This window comes from Labrus bergylta, chromosome 20, assembly GCF_963930695.1.
Source record: "Labrus bergylta chromosome 20, fLabBer1.1, whole genome shotgun sequence".
Lineage (NCBI taxonomy): Eukaryota > Metazoa > Chordata > Actinopteri > Labriformes > Labridae > Labrus > Labrus bergylta.
Window position 1 is genome coordinate 10,524,275 of NC_089214.1, and position 15,803 is coordinate 10,540,077.

At 38.5% G+C, this 15,803-nt stretch overlaps 1 protein-coding gene across 1 annotated transcript in view; it reads right to left on the reverse strand.

Annotated features, from left to right (window-relative positions):
* The window catches only part of vipr1b (vasoactive intestinal peptide receptor 1b), a 39,392-nt gene that overhangs the window by 10,333 nt on the left and 13,256 nt on the right, over positions 1-15,803 (reverse strand). Inside the window, exons 4-6 of the mRNA XM_020646613.3 lie at positions 8,403-8,503; positions 6,024-6,121; positions 3,336-3,468 (exon numbers count right to left, since the gene is read on the reverse strand). Coding sequence (XP_020502269.1) covers positions 3,336-3,468; positions 6,024-6,121; positions 8,403-8,503 — 332 coding nt within the window. The remainder of the gene's footprint in view (positions 1-3,335; positions 3,469-6,023; positions 6,122-8,402; positions 8,504-15,803) is intronic.

The window sequence follows — 15,803 nt, forward strand, 5'->3', positions numbered from 1 at the left end:
CCTCATAATATATTTATAGTGACTTAACTAAGTCCTAAAACGTTCCACATTTTAGAGGAGGATATTGATTTTTAACCCCACAACAATTATTTAACAGTTGTTGTTTGCAGAGGATCCAATCTTTCACACAATTGACTTTTAATAAATCCAATGAAGGATTAAAATTCTTCCTCAGGGATACAATACATGCTGACAAAGTACAGCATTAACATTAATTATTTAACATCATTAAAACCAAAAAAGTGGGGCGGTCTTCTTTCAGAGGAAGACATGAACAAGTATTTTCCCCTCTTAACTTTTATTCAAATCATAGATGTTAATGAGCTAGTTTGTTATTCAGTTGATCTATATTGAAGTAGTGCCTAACAGTTATGAGAAAAGCTTATATATAAATATTGATACAGTATAAATATTGATACAGCACATGTACAGTATAAGTATTGCTACATATACATAGCTGGAAACTCTGCATACTTCTCCTGCAACTGATATAAGGACGAGCCTTCCTGACTCCTTCAACATCTGCTCTGCTTCTTGTAAATGTTTGCTTGATAAATGAAACACGCCTGCAATTCCGGTGAAAATGGACACACACTCGATAAAATAACCTCCTGCATTTGTTTTGAGAATCTATGTCTTTGCACGTGGAGTTTATGTTTCAGATGGCTTGTTACAGCAGCTGAGGCTGACAGGGATTTGGAAGAAAATACAAGTTACACTTTCATGTTGAGGGATGGAAAAAGGACCGACAGTGTCCGACAGCTGCCCTGACTTTTCTGATAGTTGTAACATGTGCGAATAAGCACACGTTGTTAGCAGGGTCCTCATTTTAAATTGCCTGCAAATAGTGGCATGTGGGTGTATGATGTAACACACACATACAGTGTGACAGAAGCACATGTATCTATAATAATGCATTTGATATGGGCTTCCAGGCTTCCCTAAAATACATTCATCTTATGGGTACTTACAGCACACGTCCAACTGTAGAAGATGAATAATAAACCATGCATGCAGAACACCTAAACAAACATGGACACAGACAAACAGCAGTAACTCAGCCAACAGTTGTAATGAATGTAATGAGCTTCGGGGTCATGAGGAGCACTGTAGGACTAAAACATCTCTATAACATCTTTTTTTTTCAGCCGAGGAATGACAGCAGCTGGCTCCTGTTAACACCAGCACTTGTATTAACACAATGGAGCTGTTCAGACAGCGTGCTCATAAACACACTGTGAGGCTCCTCTGGTCATGTGTTCACATCATGTAAATCATATAGACCTCATGTTCTCATGCCTATCTGTGGCCTGAGGGGCCTGCGATCTGCAGTTCAACGGTTTAGTGGTTGGGTGGCCAGGTAGAGGTGGAGGTGGAGGTGGTGTGTAATAGCTGATAGGAAGACGTCCAAACATTGTGGTTTGACATAACTCCAAATATAAACTTCCAAGACAGTCATTTTTTTAAGGACTTTCTTCCACATTGTCAGCGACTGGTTCATGTAGTTCTGTCTTTCGTGGCAGTTTTATAGAGTCACTTGTTTTTTCACTGGAATTTGACTCCAGTGTGCAATGCTCTCTGTGTACAGACACAAACATACAATACAGAATATGCATCTGGATTGCTTGTCAAAATATATGAAGATGGTTCAAAAATATATACAGTATTTACTGGGTAGTGTTCATGAGAACATTTACTTTTTAAATGATTATTTGTTTACCAGAAGTTTAAGACCAGTGTGTCTCTTACATTCAAAAATAACAGTAGTTTCCTTTCACAGCCATTTTTGAGATTCCCCTTGTTTAGTTAGGTTGCTTGCTTTTATCCGGCTGAGTTCAACATGGATTAATATTTTTACAGAGCTTGCTACAAAGTTTTGGGTGCGCTAACCACAGCTGCGTGGGGTGCTTGGGTGAGGAAGGAAGACGTCCTGTAGCAGAGTTTATTCAGCATGGAAACAGTCGCAGGTGTTACACTTTAGGTTTAATTTGATGCATAATGCTGATGAGTTTGGCCATGGAGGTTGTAATACCCCCTTGAAATAAATTATTTTGCAGAACAAATTGCATTTCTCTTCCTCCTTATTTTTTGCTTTGGTAAAATGGAGCCAAATTTTGGACCTCTGTGCAGATTCAACCATCCCCACAGGCAACTGAACACCAGAATTCTACCCTGTTTACAATACTTGCTGGCTGGCAATTGGCATTTGAATGACAGGACTGTTTGGGTAATATTTGTTTGGGTTGGAAAGTAAAACTGGTCCTTAACATGATTTTAAACCCAATCCCTGCCACTGTGTCAAATCACAACTAAAGCGTAGTCACAGAAACTAAGCAACAGTAACAGTAATATTTGTCCCATGGAGTTAAAATAACAGCATCAGACTATAGTCTGTAATACTGAAGCGCAGACAATCTTTTTCAATCAGCGGTTGTGCAAAAAGAATTTCAGAAAATAATGAAATCCCAACAGTTATAAGCCTCAAGATATCCTTTGTGAAAAGTTCAAGCTGTTACAAATGAATGGGCAGTGTGGTCCAGAGTTTTGATCCATAATAAGAAGTAAAAAGTCTTACTCTGTCATAGTTCTTTGATCATATCGTATAATATGCTTGAAACTGTAGTGTAAATGAAGAAGGCATTCACTGGCAGTAAAAAGGAAGTAACAGCAGAAGTAATCTCGAGGTGCAACATTCAGCTTTTAAAATGTCATTTGTTTTTTCTGTTTTTTTTATTACTTTTATATTAAACACCTTATTTTAGGAATATAAGGAACAAAACTTTGATAATTGCGGGCTCAAAAGTCAGTTTTCCCCATGGAGACCCTCCTCCAGACAGCGCCTCCAGGTAAGGCAACAAAGTAGAACCAACCTCAATACGTCAATCAATATTATACTTCTGTGCTGAATATTCCCAAACTAAATTAAAGCAAAGACAGATGGGTAATTGAATGGCCTCTGAAGTTCTGATTACCTGGGGCAGTTTCCAGCTTCGCATTGTGAAATTGAACTAATGCTTGAAGTTTGTATGTGCAGTGAAAACTTGGTAAAAAAAATAGTAATCTAAACCTTGACTTGATTTTGTCCTTAGTGGATCAGTGGATATATTTATAATTCCATCCCCTGTATAGATCTCTCATTAGGGGGTTTGATGCGAATAATTAGCAGCTCTGCAACACGCCGGCACACCCTGTTTGTCACACTCTCCTGCTGAGCTTGTGCGAGAGTTTGATTTCGTCATGGCTCAGGGACACCAAAAAAAACAAAAAAAAAACACCTGAGTCATTCATCTGGAAGCTCCCACAACAAACAGCGGCGTCTTAGATAATGAACTCACAGAGCCCGTGGAGCAGTTGTCCACCTCGCCGACCTCGTACAGAACAACGTCCTTGACGAACACAGCTATGGCCTTCAGGATGAACGACACAAACAGATGCATGTGGATGTAGTTCCTCGTGCAGTGAAGTTTCCTGCGAGGCACAGACAGAGATACAAGAATACAGAACAAGACCGAGAGAGAAACACAAGGGCACTTCATGCTTATTACCCAATGTCATTGGAGTTAATAGCTTAAAACGCCAGACAATAACAGAAAGACTTAATCACAATTATAGCCAATTAGTTCCATTTATCGTTGTGTGTGTGGAGCAAATTGGACACTATTTATGGCCATTCACACACACCACCAATAAAGACAAGATGATTGGACTTCAAAATGACCAATCAGAAACATTTAAAAAAGCATCTATTTTTAAATTACTGCTTGACTTCCCAATTCCATTTTCATACTTGATTAAATGATTGGGGACTTGCAAGCGTTTACAGAAACTCATGCTGCTTGTTCTCAGTGCGAGTGAATAAATATCCTGCTGTGAAGCAGCATGTGCCCAGCCAGTTGATATCGCCTCCTGTTTCATTAAAGTTTCATCTAACCCCATCTGACAGCAGGGACAGCATGTTCACATTCTGTCACTGCTGTTTGAAACGACTACTGCTATCTGCTGTTACTCAGATTTTGACCTCACAAGGTTACTTCAATAATTAGTTCAGCTATAATAGTGTTAAATAACATTTAGAGATTGCTTTTGGCTTAATATGAATATGAACTCAGTATTAATATGAATAAATCAGTGTTGAAATCCCAACTGTTTTTATTTGTGTTTCCTATTTCAGACGCAACTGTGAGATTGAATCTCAGTCAATGTGTTGGTAATGTGAGCATGTGTTATCACAGACTGTCATTTTCTGATAAATTTGTTATTGATTATTTAATGCCAGCAAATCACAGGGATCATAAAAACATCACATTTCGTAGCTTGTAGGCCTTGTAAAATCATTCTAGTATTTACAGTATGTATTCTCGAACACACAGCGTGCTATTTTACAGCTTAAAAACGTATACCATAAACTCCAACTGTACATAGAGAGCCAAAAGTGAAACCAAACTGCCAGGTCCTGTTCCAGAAGTCAACTTAACTCGTTCAAAATCTCATAAAATGTTTAAACAAAAATCTACCAGCACTAAAAGACCTACTCAACATTAAGCTGTCTGGCGACCCGCACATTCATTTACTTCTGCTAAGAAGACAAAGAAATTAATGTGAGCAGAGATATCAGAGCACAAATGTGGGGAACTGTGCAGCAAATCAGATATCTAGCTTGTTCACACGCGCACAAAACTCCTGAAAAAATGTTTTTCAGGGGGCGAGCCGTATGTGTGAACGCAAACAGCCGACTTTTTCCTGGCAGCCCCGTAGTTTTTTTTCTAGCTGATGTGAGAACACAGAAGGATGTACTGTAATTAGGAGAATTCACCTCGAGCCAGTGGGCGGGGATGGTGACATTTATTCAAGCGACTGGTGCGATCACTTTGTATATAGCAAAACTGCTGTTGTTGATATTTTCTGTTGGCCGGTGTGCTCTTCTTTACTATTTTGAGGAAATCCCGATTCTGTCATTACACATAGCATTTATACAAAGGCCAATATTCTCATTACAGTGTCTTATAACGGACTCTGTTGCGTCACCTGTCACTTTCACATCTTTTTTTTTATGTCAGCACCTCAGGAGACCCCTGAACGACCAGATCAGGAGAATTTCAGGGGCAGTCCGCCTTGAATTCTGTAGAAATTTTCAGGAGTGTATGTCAAAAAGGCTGTTTTAATGTTTTCAGTGACTAAAAGATGATCAGAAGAATAAATATATTCACAAATCTGCACAATCAGTCTTTTTTTTTTACATTTCATATCGTCTATCAATGTTGTGTTGGGTTCAAAGTTTGAATCTAATCCATCTGACTCAGAGAAATTGCAGATAATAAAGAAAAGTGTTTTCCATCCATAAGTCTTTAAAAGATATGCACATTTATATGGTCTATTTGTGTTCTTTAGGGTAAAGTATATACAGTCTTAAGCTGTGATCTCTGCCATCAAAACTGCCATTGTCTTTGAGGAGCTCACAATCAGTCCCTAGCTTGTCAAATTGGAAACACATCTGTCACCTTAAATCCCACCAAACTTCAATCCCATCATCTCCAAAGCGCCTCAGATATCTGCTATCAAAGGATCAAGACACCCAAATGGATCAAAGTAATAGTTAGTGTGATTGATTTCATTCAGAAAGTGTGTTGTATATTTCTTCTTGTCTTTAACAGTTTTACATAATCCTTCTATATGTGCCCAGCACCGATCAGAGGTCATTCAATCCCAGTGTTTGATGTGTGACACTGAAATTATTAAACTGTCATGTTGTCCTTATCACATCTCCCAGCAGGAATAATGTCAATGTCAGTGTGCGTTATGGTAAATAGCTCTCCTAATGCTATACACGGGGGGTCCTGCAGTGCTGTCTCTCTTTGTTTAATGTTCTTTATTCTATCCCTTTTCTAAACACTTCACCGCTTGAGGCGAGGAAATATCACTAAAGTCAATAAAGCAAATTCCAGCGCAGAACTTCTTTTAGCCAGATTTAAAACATACATCACTTTTCCATTTCAAAAAGGCTTTGTTTTTGCATTGGTACATACCTGAAGATGCAGAGGATCACGATAGCTGTGGTGAGAGAGATGAGGGAAACACTGTGGCCGATAGTGTAGCCGATCTTCACCTGCCAGAAAAACTTGCCCTAAAGAAAAAAAAACATTGATATGAGTCCCTGTATGTTACATATTTGTATTGCATATTTGTCATAAAAGGGATGGATCATTTATTTACATTTGGCTCCATTAATCCTACAGATATAGATTGTACAGTGGATAATGATTTGAAATTAAATTCATAATTTGATGATGTAGTTAAAATGATCCTTATCTCAAAACATAAACAGCATCAACACACAACGTACACATGCTCAGTATAATTAAAGAAAGTCCTTTCATTTTGGTGGGCTGCTTTTAACACATTTCGCTGATAATACATCCACATGTCCACTTGAGGCTGTCTGCAAAGTCCCAAACGGTCACATACTGTTCACACATGTCTGCATGTCTATTTCCTACAAGTAGATTTATTTATTTTTTGCATATTTTATTCGAAATATATATGTTCATGTCTGGTAAAAACAAAAACAGTCTGAATAGCTCAGTTGTTTATTGGCCCACACTGTAAAGGGTGTGAACTTATTCTCATCTGTTTTTAAGATATTGAGGCAAAGAGTTATTCATAATTAGGGGCGTTGCTGAACTGACTGATGGGCACGTGTAGCTGTTTGTCAGGAGGCTGAAGGTCCGCCTCAGCTCCACCTCTTTTCCTCTTGCTACTAGGTGGACCGAAAGTTTGATAGAGACAGCGTTTCAGTGGGTCTCAAAGAGTCTGCTTCATAAACAAATGGGTGGTTTCACTGAAACTACGTCCATGCTTTATACAGTCTATGGGTATGGTGCATGCCGTCGGATCGAGCCAAACTCACAGAATGCATGCACACACGTGAGGTGGAAACAAAAACTTGGTACAAAAAAATCCACCTGCTGATTCGGATCATGTCATATGATCAGAAACACCCCCGTAAATACCACGGGGAAGTCAATGTGAGTCGATGTGAGTTAATATAAATTTGGAATGCAATTGTTTTTGTTCAAACTTACTTCAAAAATAATGGCTCACTAAAGGACGCGGTTTACTAATAAAGTAAGGTAACACTTGCGAAAGGGATCAAGAGAAGATCAGAAGCAGGAACAGTTTCTCCTCTTTCAGTACCTCAGAATCTCTCTCTTGAACTTTATTCACTGAAAAAAACACTTCAATGACTTTATGAGTTGTAAGTAAAGACTTCCTGAAGAGAGATCTCTTCCTTACCCCCCAAGAAACCAATAAAATCATCTACACCGCCCAATGTGATCAAACCTAACAGCTGCTGTCATCGTAAATAGGTAGATACTCTGGGTTTCAGAAAGCTCTGACTTTGAACATGTGGAGTCTTTCAGGATAGCTCAACAATGTTGCTGCCAAGACACTGCATGCTCCGTGCTTGATGAAAATGTAGATTTAAAAAGCTCTGCCTCCTGCAGCACATGCACGTATCAAGTATGTGGAAAGACGGACATAAAATTCCTTTTAGAGAACTTCACCAGCCGGGTCCCTGCTGTGCTCCTATGTGGCATACTAATGAGGCTGAATCAGACAGAAGGCAGTAAAGTGCCTACAAAGAAAGCTTTTACCACCCTGCAGTGCACATCATCCACTTTTCATCCTGCTCCACCTTCATCATCAGACTAAACTAGCTCTCTCTTTATTCAACTTCCAAAAACAAAAGTAAAGACATATATAAAGACATATTTATTTATATTTATTATATATTTATTTATTCCAGACCCTTAAGGCAACATGAATAACCTCTAGTGACCCATAATTCCCGATGACAGAGGCAGGAATTATAAACATTGGTAACAATGTGCCGAATTGCTTTCCTACCGCTTTTGATTACTTGCTTGCCTGCAGGTTCAAAAGGCTAGACGATAGTTATAAATACATTGTGAAGTATCTTTGTCTTTTTTCAAATAAAGAGGAGCACTTTGCTGTAAAGAGGAAGATCTTTCTAACTGGGAGTTGTGGAGCAGAACATGTAGTTCTAGGTATTTCTGAAGATTCATACAAAAATATTTTTCTCTTTATGTGCTATACAAACTGCGTTCAGATACAACATATTCAATTCTGTTGCTTTTAGAAAAAGAAAAATATATTTCCTGCTTAAAAGAACTTGCAAAAGGATTGAATGAAGCCAGAAAGGGAAAAAAACAAACAATGGACGTGGTCATATTGTAGATAGCCTCCCTCTGACACACACACACACACACAAAGAAAATGAAACTTGCCCACTGGCTCTCGTGATGGTTTCCCAGTGTCACACTGAGCTGCAGCGAGTGCATTAACAAGGTACCACTGGGTTTCTCTCTCTAACATTTACTCACATCATCACTAGTGCCGTTGAGATTGTACCCACAGTTCACGGCGATGTCGAAAGGATGCATCTCAGTCCAGCCGTCTGCTGTGCAGGTTTTGGAGAGGTTACCTGGAGATGGGGAAGACAGAAAGGGGTCAGGGCCACCCAGGAAATACATCATATCTGTTATCTGCTCACCAAGCCACTAGAGAATTTCACTCAGCACTCCAGGCACCGCTGCTGTGAGGCAGAGTGACATTGTCAGTGACCTGGCTTCTTGTGCAAACTCCTGTATGACTCTCTCCTACTACTCTGTGCCATTATTGACTCGTACATTATCTGTGCCTGCAGATAGTGCTCAGCTGTGACAGATATTGACATTCTGATTTTCATCTGCTCTAACCACAAATAAAGGTTAAAATGCGCGTTAAAAATCTGGCTTGACGGCCCTGTCTCCTAAAGTAAAAACTACATTTACTTACAACTAATTAGCTTTCCTGATTTCATTTTATTGACATGTGCAATCACCTCCTAGATCTCACAAGAGACCCGGGATTTACATCCTGATTCTGAATGTGTCAAAGTTTCCATTTTAACAACACTTTTTCAAGTTCACACTTTCAAGTGTACACCTTAAAAGGCACATTAACAGATATGCACTTTCAAGTGCTCTTTTAGGACGTTTTCACATTAGGCACAGACTTTTCGTTCCATGCTTGAGCACAATTGCTCCTCCCTCCATTCTCCCCCTCTGGTATGCGTTAACATTAGTTATCATCTGGTGCCGGTGTCCACTTATGTAATTACATAATCTGATATAGCAGGTGGCAGTATGCACAGAGTTGGTCTACAATTCTGCCAAAAAGCAAAAAGAATAGGCAGCAACCATGGCAACAACTCGCAGGCTCCATCAGACTAACTGTGTATGTTTTATTATTTCTTAGACACCAACAATGACCATCTTCCTACCTCCACAACTACCGTTCACCTCAGAGGACAAAGTTGGCTTCCGTGTCCTAAATATGCAACCTGTGTGTGAGTCTAGGGAGGATGTTTTGAATTTGGACTGCAGTATTCATTTTAAACGCGATGTGTCAGAGTTACATATTGCTCCTTTAATGGTTAATTTTCTGTCTGTGTGTCATTGAGCTCTGACTTTTTGTGGTGTAAGCAGTAAAGAAAAATGTGATTTAACCCTCTGATAATAATAACAATGCAATTTCTTTCCAATTCAATGTTGAATCCAAAACGTGTTGTCGCAGAAAGTCATAAGACATGACTATTTCTTTCACTTTTTAACTGTAGCTGTAGCTGAACCAGGCTTTGAGATGAGCACCAAAAACAGTCTTCTTTTTTGTTCATTCATCTTTTGGTGGCATCAGAGGTTCCTTTAAACAGCTTAACTAAAACAGGGCCGTCACCGCAACGTTGGTGACAGCAAAGTGTAAACCTAGAAAAGGCCAGCTAAATATTATCATATCTAGGCGCTGAGCTGTGGAGGGCAGCACGAGCAGCAGGATGCCGTTAATGCAACAGCTAAGTCAGAGGAAAATGTTTTATCATTGCTGCTATCGATGCATTTGAGCCTCATGCTGGGAAGATGTTTACTGAATTCCTCCTTATTTCCTCCATCAGTGGGTAATGTTTCCTGTGCAATGGGCCCAATTTTATTGTAGCACGGGCCAAGAAAGAATTTTGGACTGGAAGCAATAATATCTGATCCAATTCATGAACAAGCTAAATATTGACCTCATGTTCAAACTAGTGTCTAAATAATTTCAGATTTGACACATTCATAAGAAAAAATGTATTGTCTTTTAACATAATGCTTCAACATTAAACACACAGTTTGTCAATTCCACTTCCAGGGGGTTCTCATTCAAAACAAAAATAAAAGATGACGTAGAGGCTGTATGGATTTAATGGGAGCGAGTCTTCTCTGTTACTCCACCCATAGTTGAGTTGACCGTAGTAAAGACAAACGGCTGAAACAGATCGGAGGAAGAGAATATGTTTACCGGTGAGGTAATGTTTCCACGCATTAGTTGCTGAAAAGTCTTTTTCTCACAGTAGCCCATACAGCAACAGTACGGCAGCTTTCAGGAACAGTTCTCGCATCCTTATTGGTGTTTGACATAACAGCTGGTGTTTCCACGGCAACGATTAACATGTTGCTGCTGCGTGTCCCGTTCAACCATAAAATGAAGGATTTCTCTGGCTTTGATAACTGTTGGAAATATTTATGGTAATAAAGTTTTTTTTGAATAATTGGACACAGATTCAGCTAGGTACCATCATATTTTGACACAAATCCTACAGTTTTGTGTATAGTCAGATATAATGTGGTTAGGCTTGAAGACATACAAAAATTATTATTTTGGTGCTTTCACCCTTATTACATAGACAGAAAGTGGATAGTGTAAGAAACCCTTAGTATAGTGCATGACAGTGGATAATGTAGGAAACCGGGATGAGAGAGTGGGAAATGACATGCAGCAAAGTGCCAGCTGTAACAATTCAAAACTCCACTCAGAAGTTCAGGACACAAAAAAATAGTTTGTAATAAAAAGTTCTTTACTTAAACATTCGTAGGTCATACACAGAAAGACAGTCTGTGAGGGCTGCAAAATCCAACACGGGCAAATCCACGATATCCCCAAGAAAATCCAAAGAAAGCTCAAAACCAGGCAAGCAAACACAGGGAGGAATAAAGGTTGGAAAGCATGAACACACTAAGGAGACAGTCTGACAATCTGACATGACAGTCAGAGACAATCTGGCAGAGGGCTGGTGGAAACACAGCGGTATACATACAGGTCAGACTAATTGCAGGTGAGACACAGGTGTGTGAAGAATAAAGGAAGGAAACAGAACAAAGGCTGGAAGTAAGACAAGGGGTGAATCTCAATGTCCTCCCTAAACCCTGAGCCCTCACGGAATTAATTGACCTCACCTAGAAAGTGATTGAATGCACGAGGCTGCAAGGGCTCCAATGGTTTAATAAGAATGGGACAGCACTTAGCGGCTTCTCTGAAACCATGACTGCATGATTTCATGTGGCATTCACAGCCATGGCGCTTATAAAAAGCTCTTGGGGATAATTAAAGGGTTATCTTATCTTATAGGCTAATATGCTCTCTTGTTTTTGTTAAAAGACCTGCAGTAGTGTTCTGAATTAGCTGTAGTTTCCAAATGTACTTTTCTGGTAGACTGTAGAGCGTGGTTTGATCTTCCTGCTTTTTATCTGTTTCTCAATATCATTTTTTTTTCATTTTTATGGCGTTTGTTTACCTTTCCATTCTTGTGGGTTTCCCCTGGGAATCAGAAGTATCATGTCACAAAGCTATGAACTATGGGTAATTCCCTAAGTCTGCAGATATGCCCACTTACAGACAGGGTGCATAAAGGGCTCGAAAAAGTCAGCGAGAGATTCCTCACGCGCTTGATGATTTGAGCGTGGACATCAAGATTGGGCTATAGGTGTGATACAAAAGCGGTAGACTACAAAATAAAACAGGAAGAGAACACAAAACACATGAAAACAATATCCCACCCAAGGGTCAGAGTGGCACCTTGGGCGCCTAAGAGTGCAATATAAACGCTTGGCTATCTGGAGCCCAAGGAGGTGGACATTTTTAAAGTTTTGACTCTTATTTTACTCCGAGTTAATCACACTCTTAGGGATTGGAAACAAACGTGGCATCAGTCTCTTAAACGCAACCTCTCCACACCTTTTCAGAGGTTTTTGGAAATAGTTCATTAGGATGGAAAGGGCTGAATCCTGAACAGAGGCAATAACTAAAGTAGGTGTAAAGTCGTCTTTTAGACAGAATAAGCATTCATTTGTAGTCTGGGTGCTAAGAACGCCGTCTTTTCTACATATTTATGACTGCATCCCAGAACATTGCAAAGTGGACGGACAAAGGCACATGAAAGCAGAATAATTCTCGCCTGGACTCAAGGACTGAGCAGACAAAGAGAAACATTTTTTTAAAGCTTTGACAGCTTAACACTGAAAACATGAACTGTCCCCTTCCTCTTTCTTCTTAAGCCTTCATGTTCGCACTTTACAACTCTTTAAGTTTGGCAAATGAGTCATTCTGTATTTTTAAGGAGAATACCAGTTTTCATATGAGTGTTCAATAAATCAAGACACCACATAACAGGAACGATTCAACATAAATTAACTCTTTCATGAGGTCCCTTTGATGTTCACTGTGAAGAACACTTTCCAAGTTATTATGAGGGATAATAAACATTTAAAATGGAAGTCTGTGGCTTAATAAGCGTTACACTGTCGCTTTATTATCTTAAACATGATTCATTTTTTTCAGCACTGTAATTCATTTTTGATCAGGCAACATACACACTAACAGCACCATAGCTGTTATAATATTAAAACCATTACATCATATTGTTGATGCCAAAATATATAAAAACATGAAAATCAATCCAACCCCATGTCTAATTCGGTTCCATGAAAGTTTTTTTCTTTTTCTTATGTACACACAGATTGTAAATAACAATCCCATTTCTGTTTTTTTTTTTTTTTTGACAACCTATCCCTTTGAGGAAAAATGAAACAGTATTTTTACTGCTTCATTATTAAAACTATCAAAATGGTTCTGACTGTAGCTAGAATCCCATATCTAAATTGTTGCAACAAAAAATATCCCAATTCAAAAAGTTAATTACACACATGCGGTGAACCAACACAAAAAAACAAAAACAAAACATAAACAGTCATGTTCTGGTTATATTTGCAAGGCCAGGAAAATTGATGGGTAAGATTTAGTATCTTTGATTTTTCAACAGGAAAATGATCAATATTGTCACATAAACAGATGTGTATTGTATAGCCAGCCTTTTTTCTACACAAGCCGAGAGGAACCCACAATATTTCCTCCATTAAAAAAATAAACATAGCGCTGACTCTTTAGACAGCCACCTCCTAAAGTCAAGTTTCACACAATGAAAGATTAATCTGTGAGTTCTAAATGCGTCAGGAATGTCTTCCTCTGAATGTTCTTGTTGGTTCTGATGCAAGCTGTCTTGACATGCTCTTGGTGCAGCGTCATCATCAACAGCGTCAAGCCATTTTCAGAGAAAAGCTGGGGTCGGGGTAACCTGAGACAACATCTCTTTTCCCTGCAGAGAGAATCTTAAGTCGTCATTTACTACTTAACTTGAGTTAAAGAGTAAAAGAAAGGTCATTCCTGCTGTGAATCACTGACCTTGATAATAAGCAGTGGAGGAAACATGTAGAACTGTTTTTCATTAAATTCTTCATGATTCAGATGATGGGGACTGTTGATGCTTAATGGACTTTTTGTAGTAGAGGATGAGTGACTGTGTTTAACTAGTCAAATATTGATCTGTCTTCATCCAGCCCTTCTCTATCTGTGCTGAAACTGCATAAGTGACATCTGAAAACCCCAGAAATGCTGGTTTATATGTTTTCTCTCACTTTTCAGTACCCATGTTTGTTACCAAATTAGATATTAAGTAATTTTACTTTGATGGAGAATTAATGAAGCAACTTCCTCATAGTGGACAACTGTTCAGTTAATCTGAAAATTATCAAACTTAAGAGAGTTTTGGTCAGTCTCATGGCTCTGTAAAGTAGAGCTCATGAGATGTTTGGATAACTACAATGCTGATATTTATTACAAACCAAGATTTAAGATCCCATGAAGTTAAAATATATAGTTCAGTGTTTCTTTTTATTCATGTGGTCACCTTCATATAGTTTTTGGTGAACAAATGACCAGAATTCTATTTTAGCTTAGCTATGCTATTTGAACATAGAGCTCAATATAAAAGATGATTGATGGTGTTGAAGGGAATGTCAATCAGTACAAAGATTTTTATAGACAGAAAAATGGTAAACCAATGATCATATAGAGCTTTAAACCTAACAAGCCTCCAGGAGATACTCTTAGTCAGCAGACGAGTGTAAGCAGATGAGTACATTGTCAAGTTGAAAAAATTAGATCATCTTTATAACAGACATGAAAGAAAAACATGAATAAAGGAGAAGCTGGACAAGGGATATAGAAGAGTTGTAGAAGTAGAAGTTTCGAAATTGTGGATTTAGAGAAGGTTTTTCTTAGAGAGCGACTGTCTTAGCCTCTTAGTAGTCAAGCTGTGTCTGTCTCATTATATCTGCCTTGGGTTTACAGCAAAACCTTGCAGTATTTGCATGAATTATAAGAGTCTTGTTTGCGGAACCGTCTTCATCGTCTTCATGAGGTGATCCCATTACGCTTAAGATTGAGACTTCTTTTCCATTATGGAGATTTTATGAAACCGTTTATTTTCACAGTAAGTCTCTTAATTCACACGTCACTCACTCAATTTACCTGATTCACCAATCTCCTCTTGAGTACACTATTTTTATACTTCCTACTTTATTCAAAATTCAATGTGTTTATTATGAAACTTGAATTTCGGCTGAGTTAAACAGCTTTTTAGTTTCACATGTGGCAGAGGTGATAGCACGGCTTCCGTTCTCAATTTTCTCTGATTCACAATTCCACGGCAGGAACTAAAACTACTTATTTGAAGATAGATGGTTGACTGTGAAAAATAAATGCACTTTCCTGGTTCTTCTTTGACAAATCCCTTAAGCAGCAGTTGTTCTCATTTAGACAGTCTCAATGTACATGATCCTAAACTGCAACCCTCCATAGAGGAAAGATTCCAATACTATCCCTTCCACTTTGCTATGATTGTAGTCATAGTAACCACTCTTACAGCTGTGATGTCTGCTTTGCTGAGAGGTCTTTAAGCTGCAAAAACGGCACCAAATGGAGGAAAAGACTTGTGCTGAATAAAATAGAAAATAAACTTAAATAAAATAATTGTGCATGTGTAGGTGAAACAGAAAAGCTCTGTATGTTATCAATGGTATAACATGTCCAAAGCACATGGTTTTACACTTTTAATTTAGCATTAAAGTCAAAGTCAATTTTTACAGTTTAAGTAGGCTAAGGAAAATTAATTTAGCAAATGTTAAGAGTAGCTGCAAGTATACAAAAACAACAAAACCCATCATCTATGAATTCAGTTCTTATATATGTAATTTGGACAGAAATATACAGCTCCACTGATTGGTTTGTCCTCCCAACTCCTTTGGTCAAGAATGTGTGTGTGAGAGAGTTTTGTCACTCTGGATGGATGGCTAATTCTGTCCTTATCCAAGAAAATGGATCAAATCCATCAATGACAAGGGACATGTTTTAAATAAATGTCTGGATTGCTTAATTTTTAACATTTTATCCTCTAATCAAAAGTCAGTCTTATCATTGTGCAAGTAAAGCACACTGTATTTATGTGTATGTCTCATTATATAATAAGACCAGACCCAGACCCATGTGACCACAATGAAATGTGGATCATCTCCTACGGTTTTAAGTTTCTAACTTTG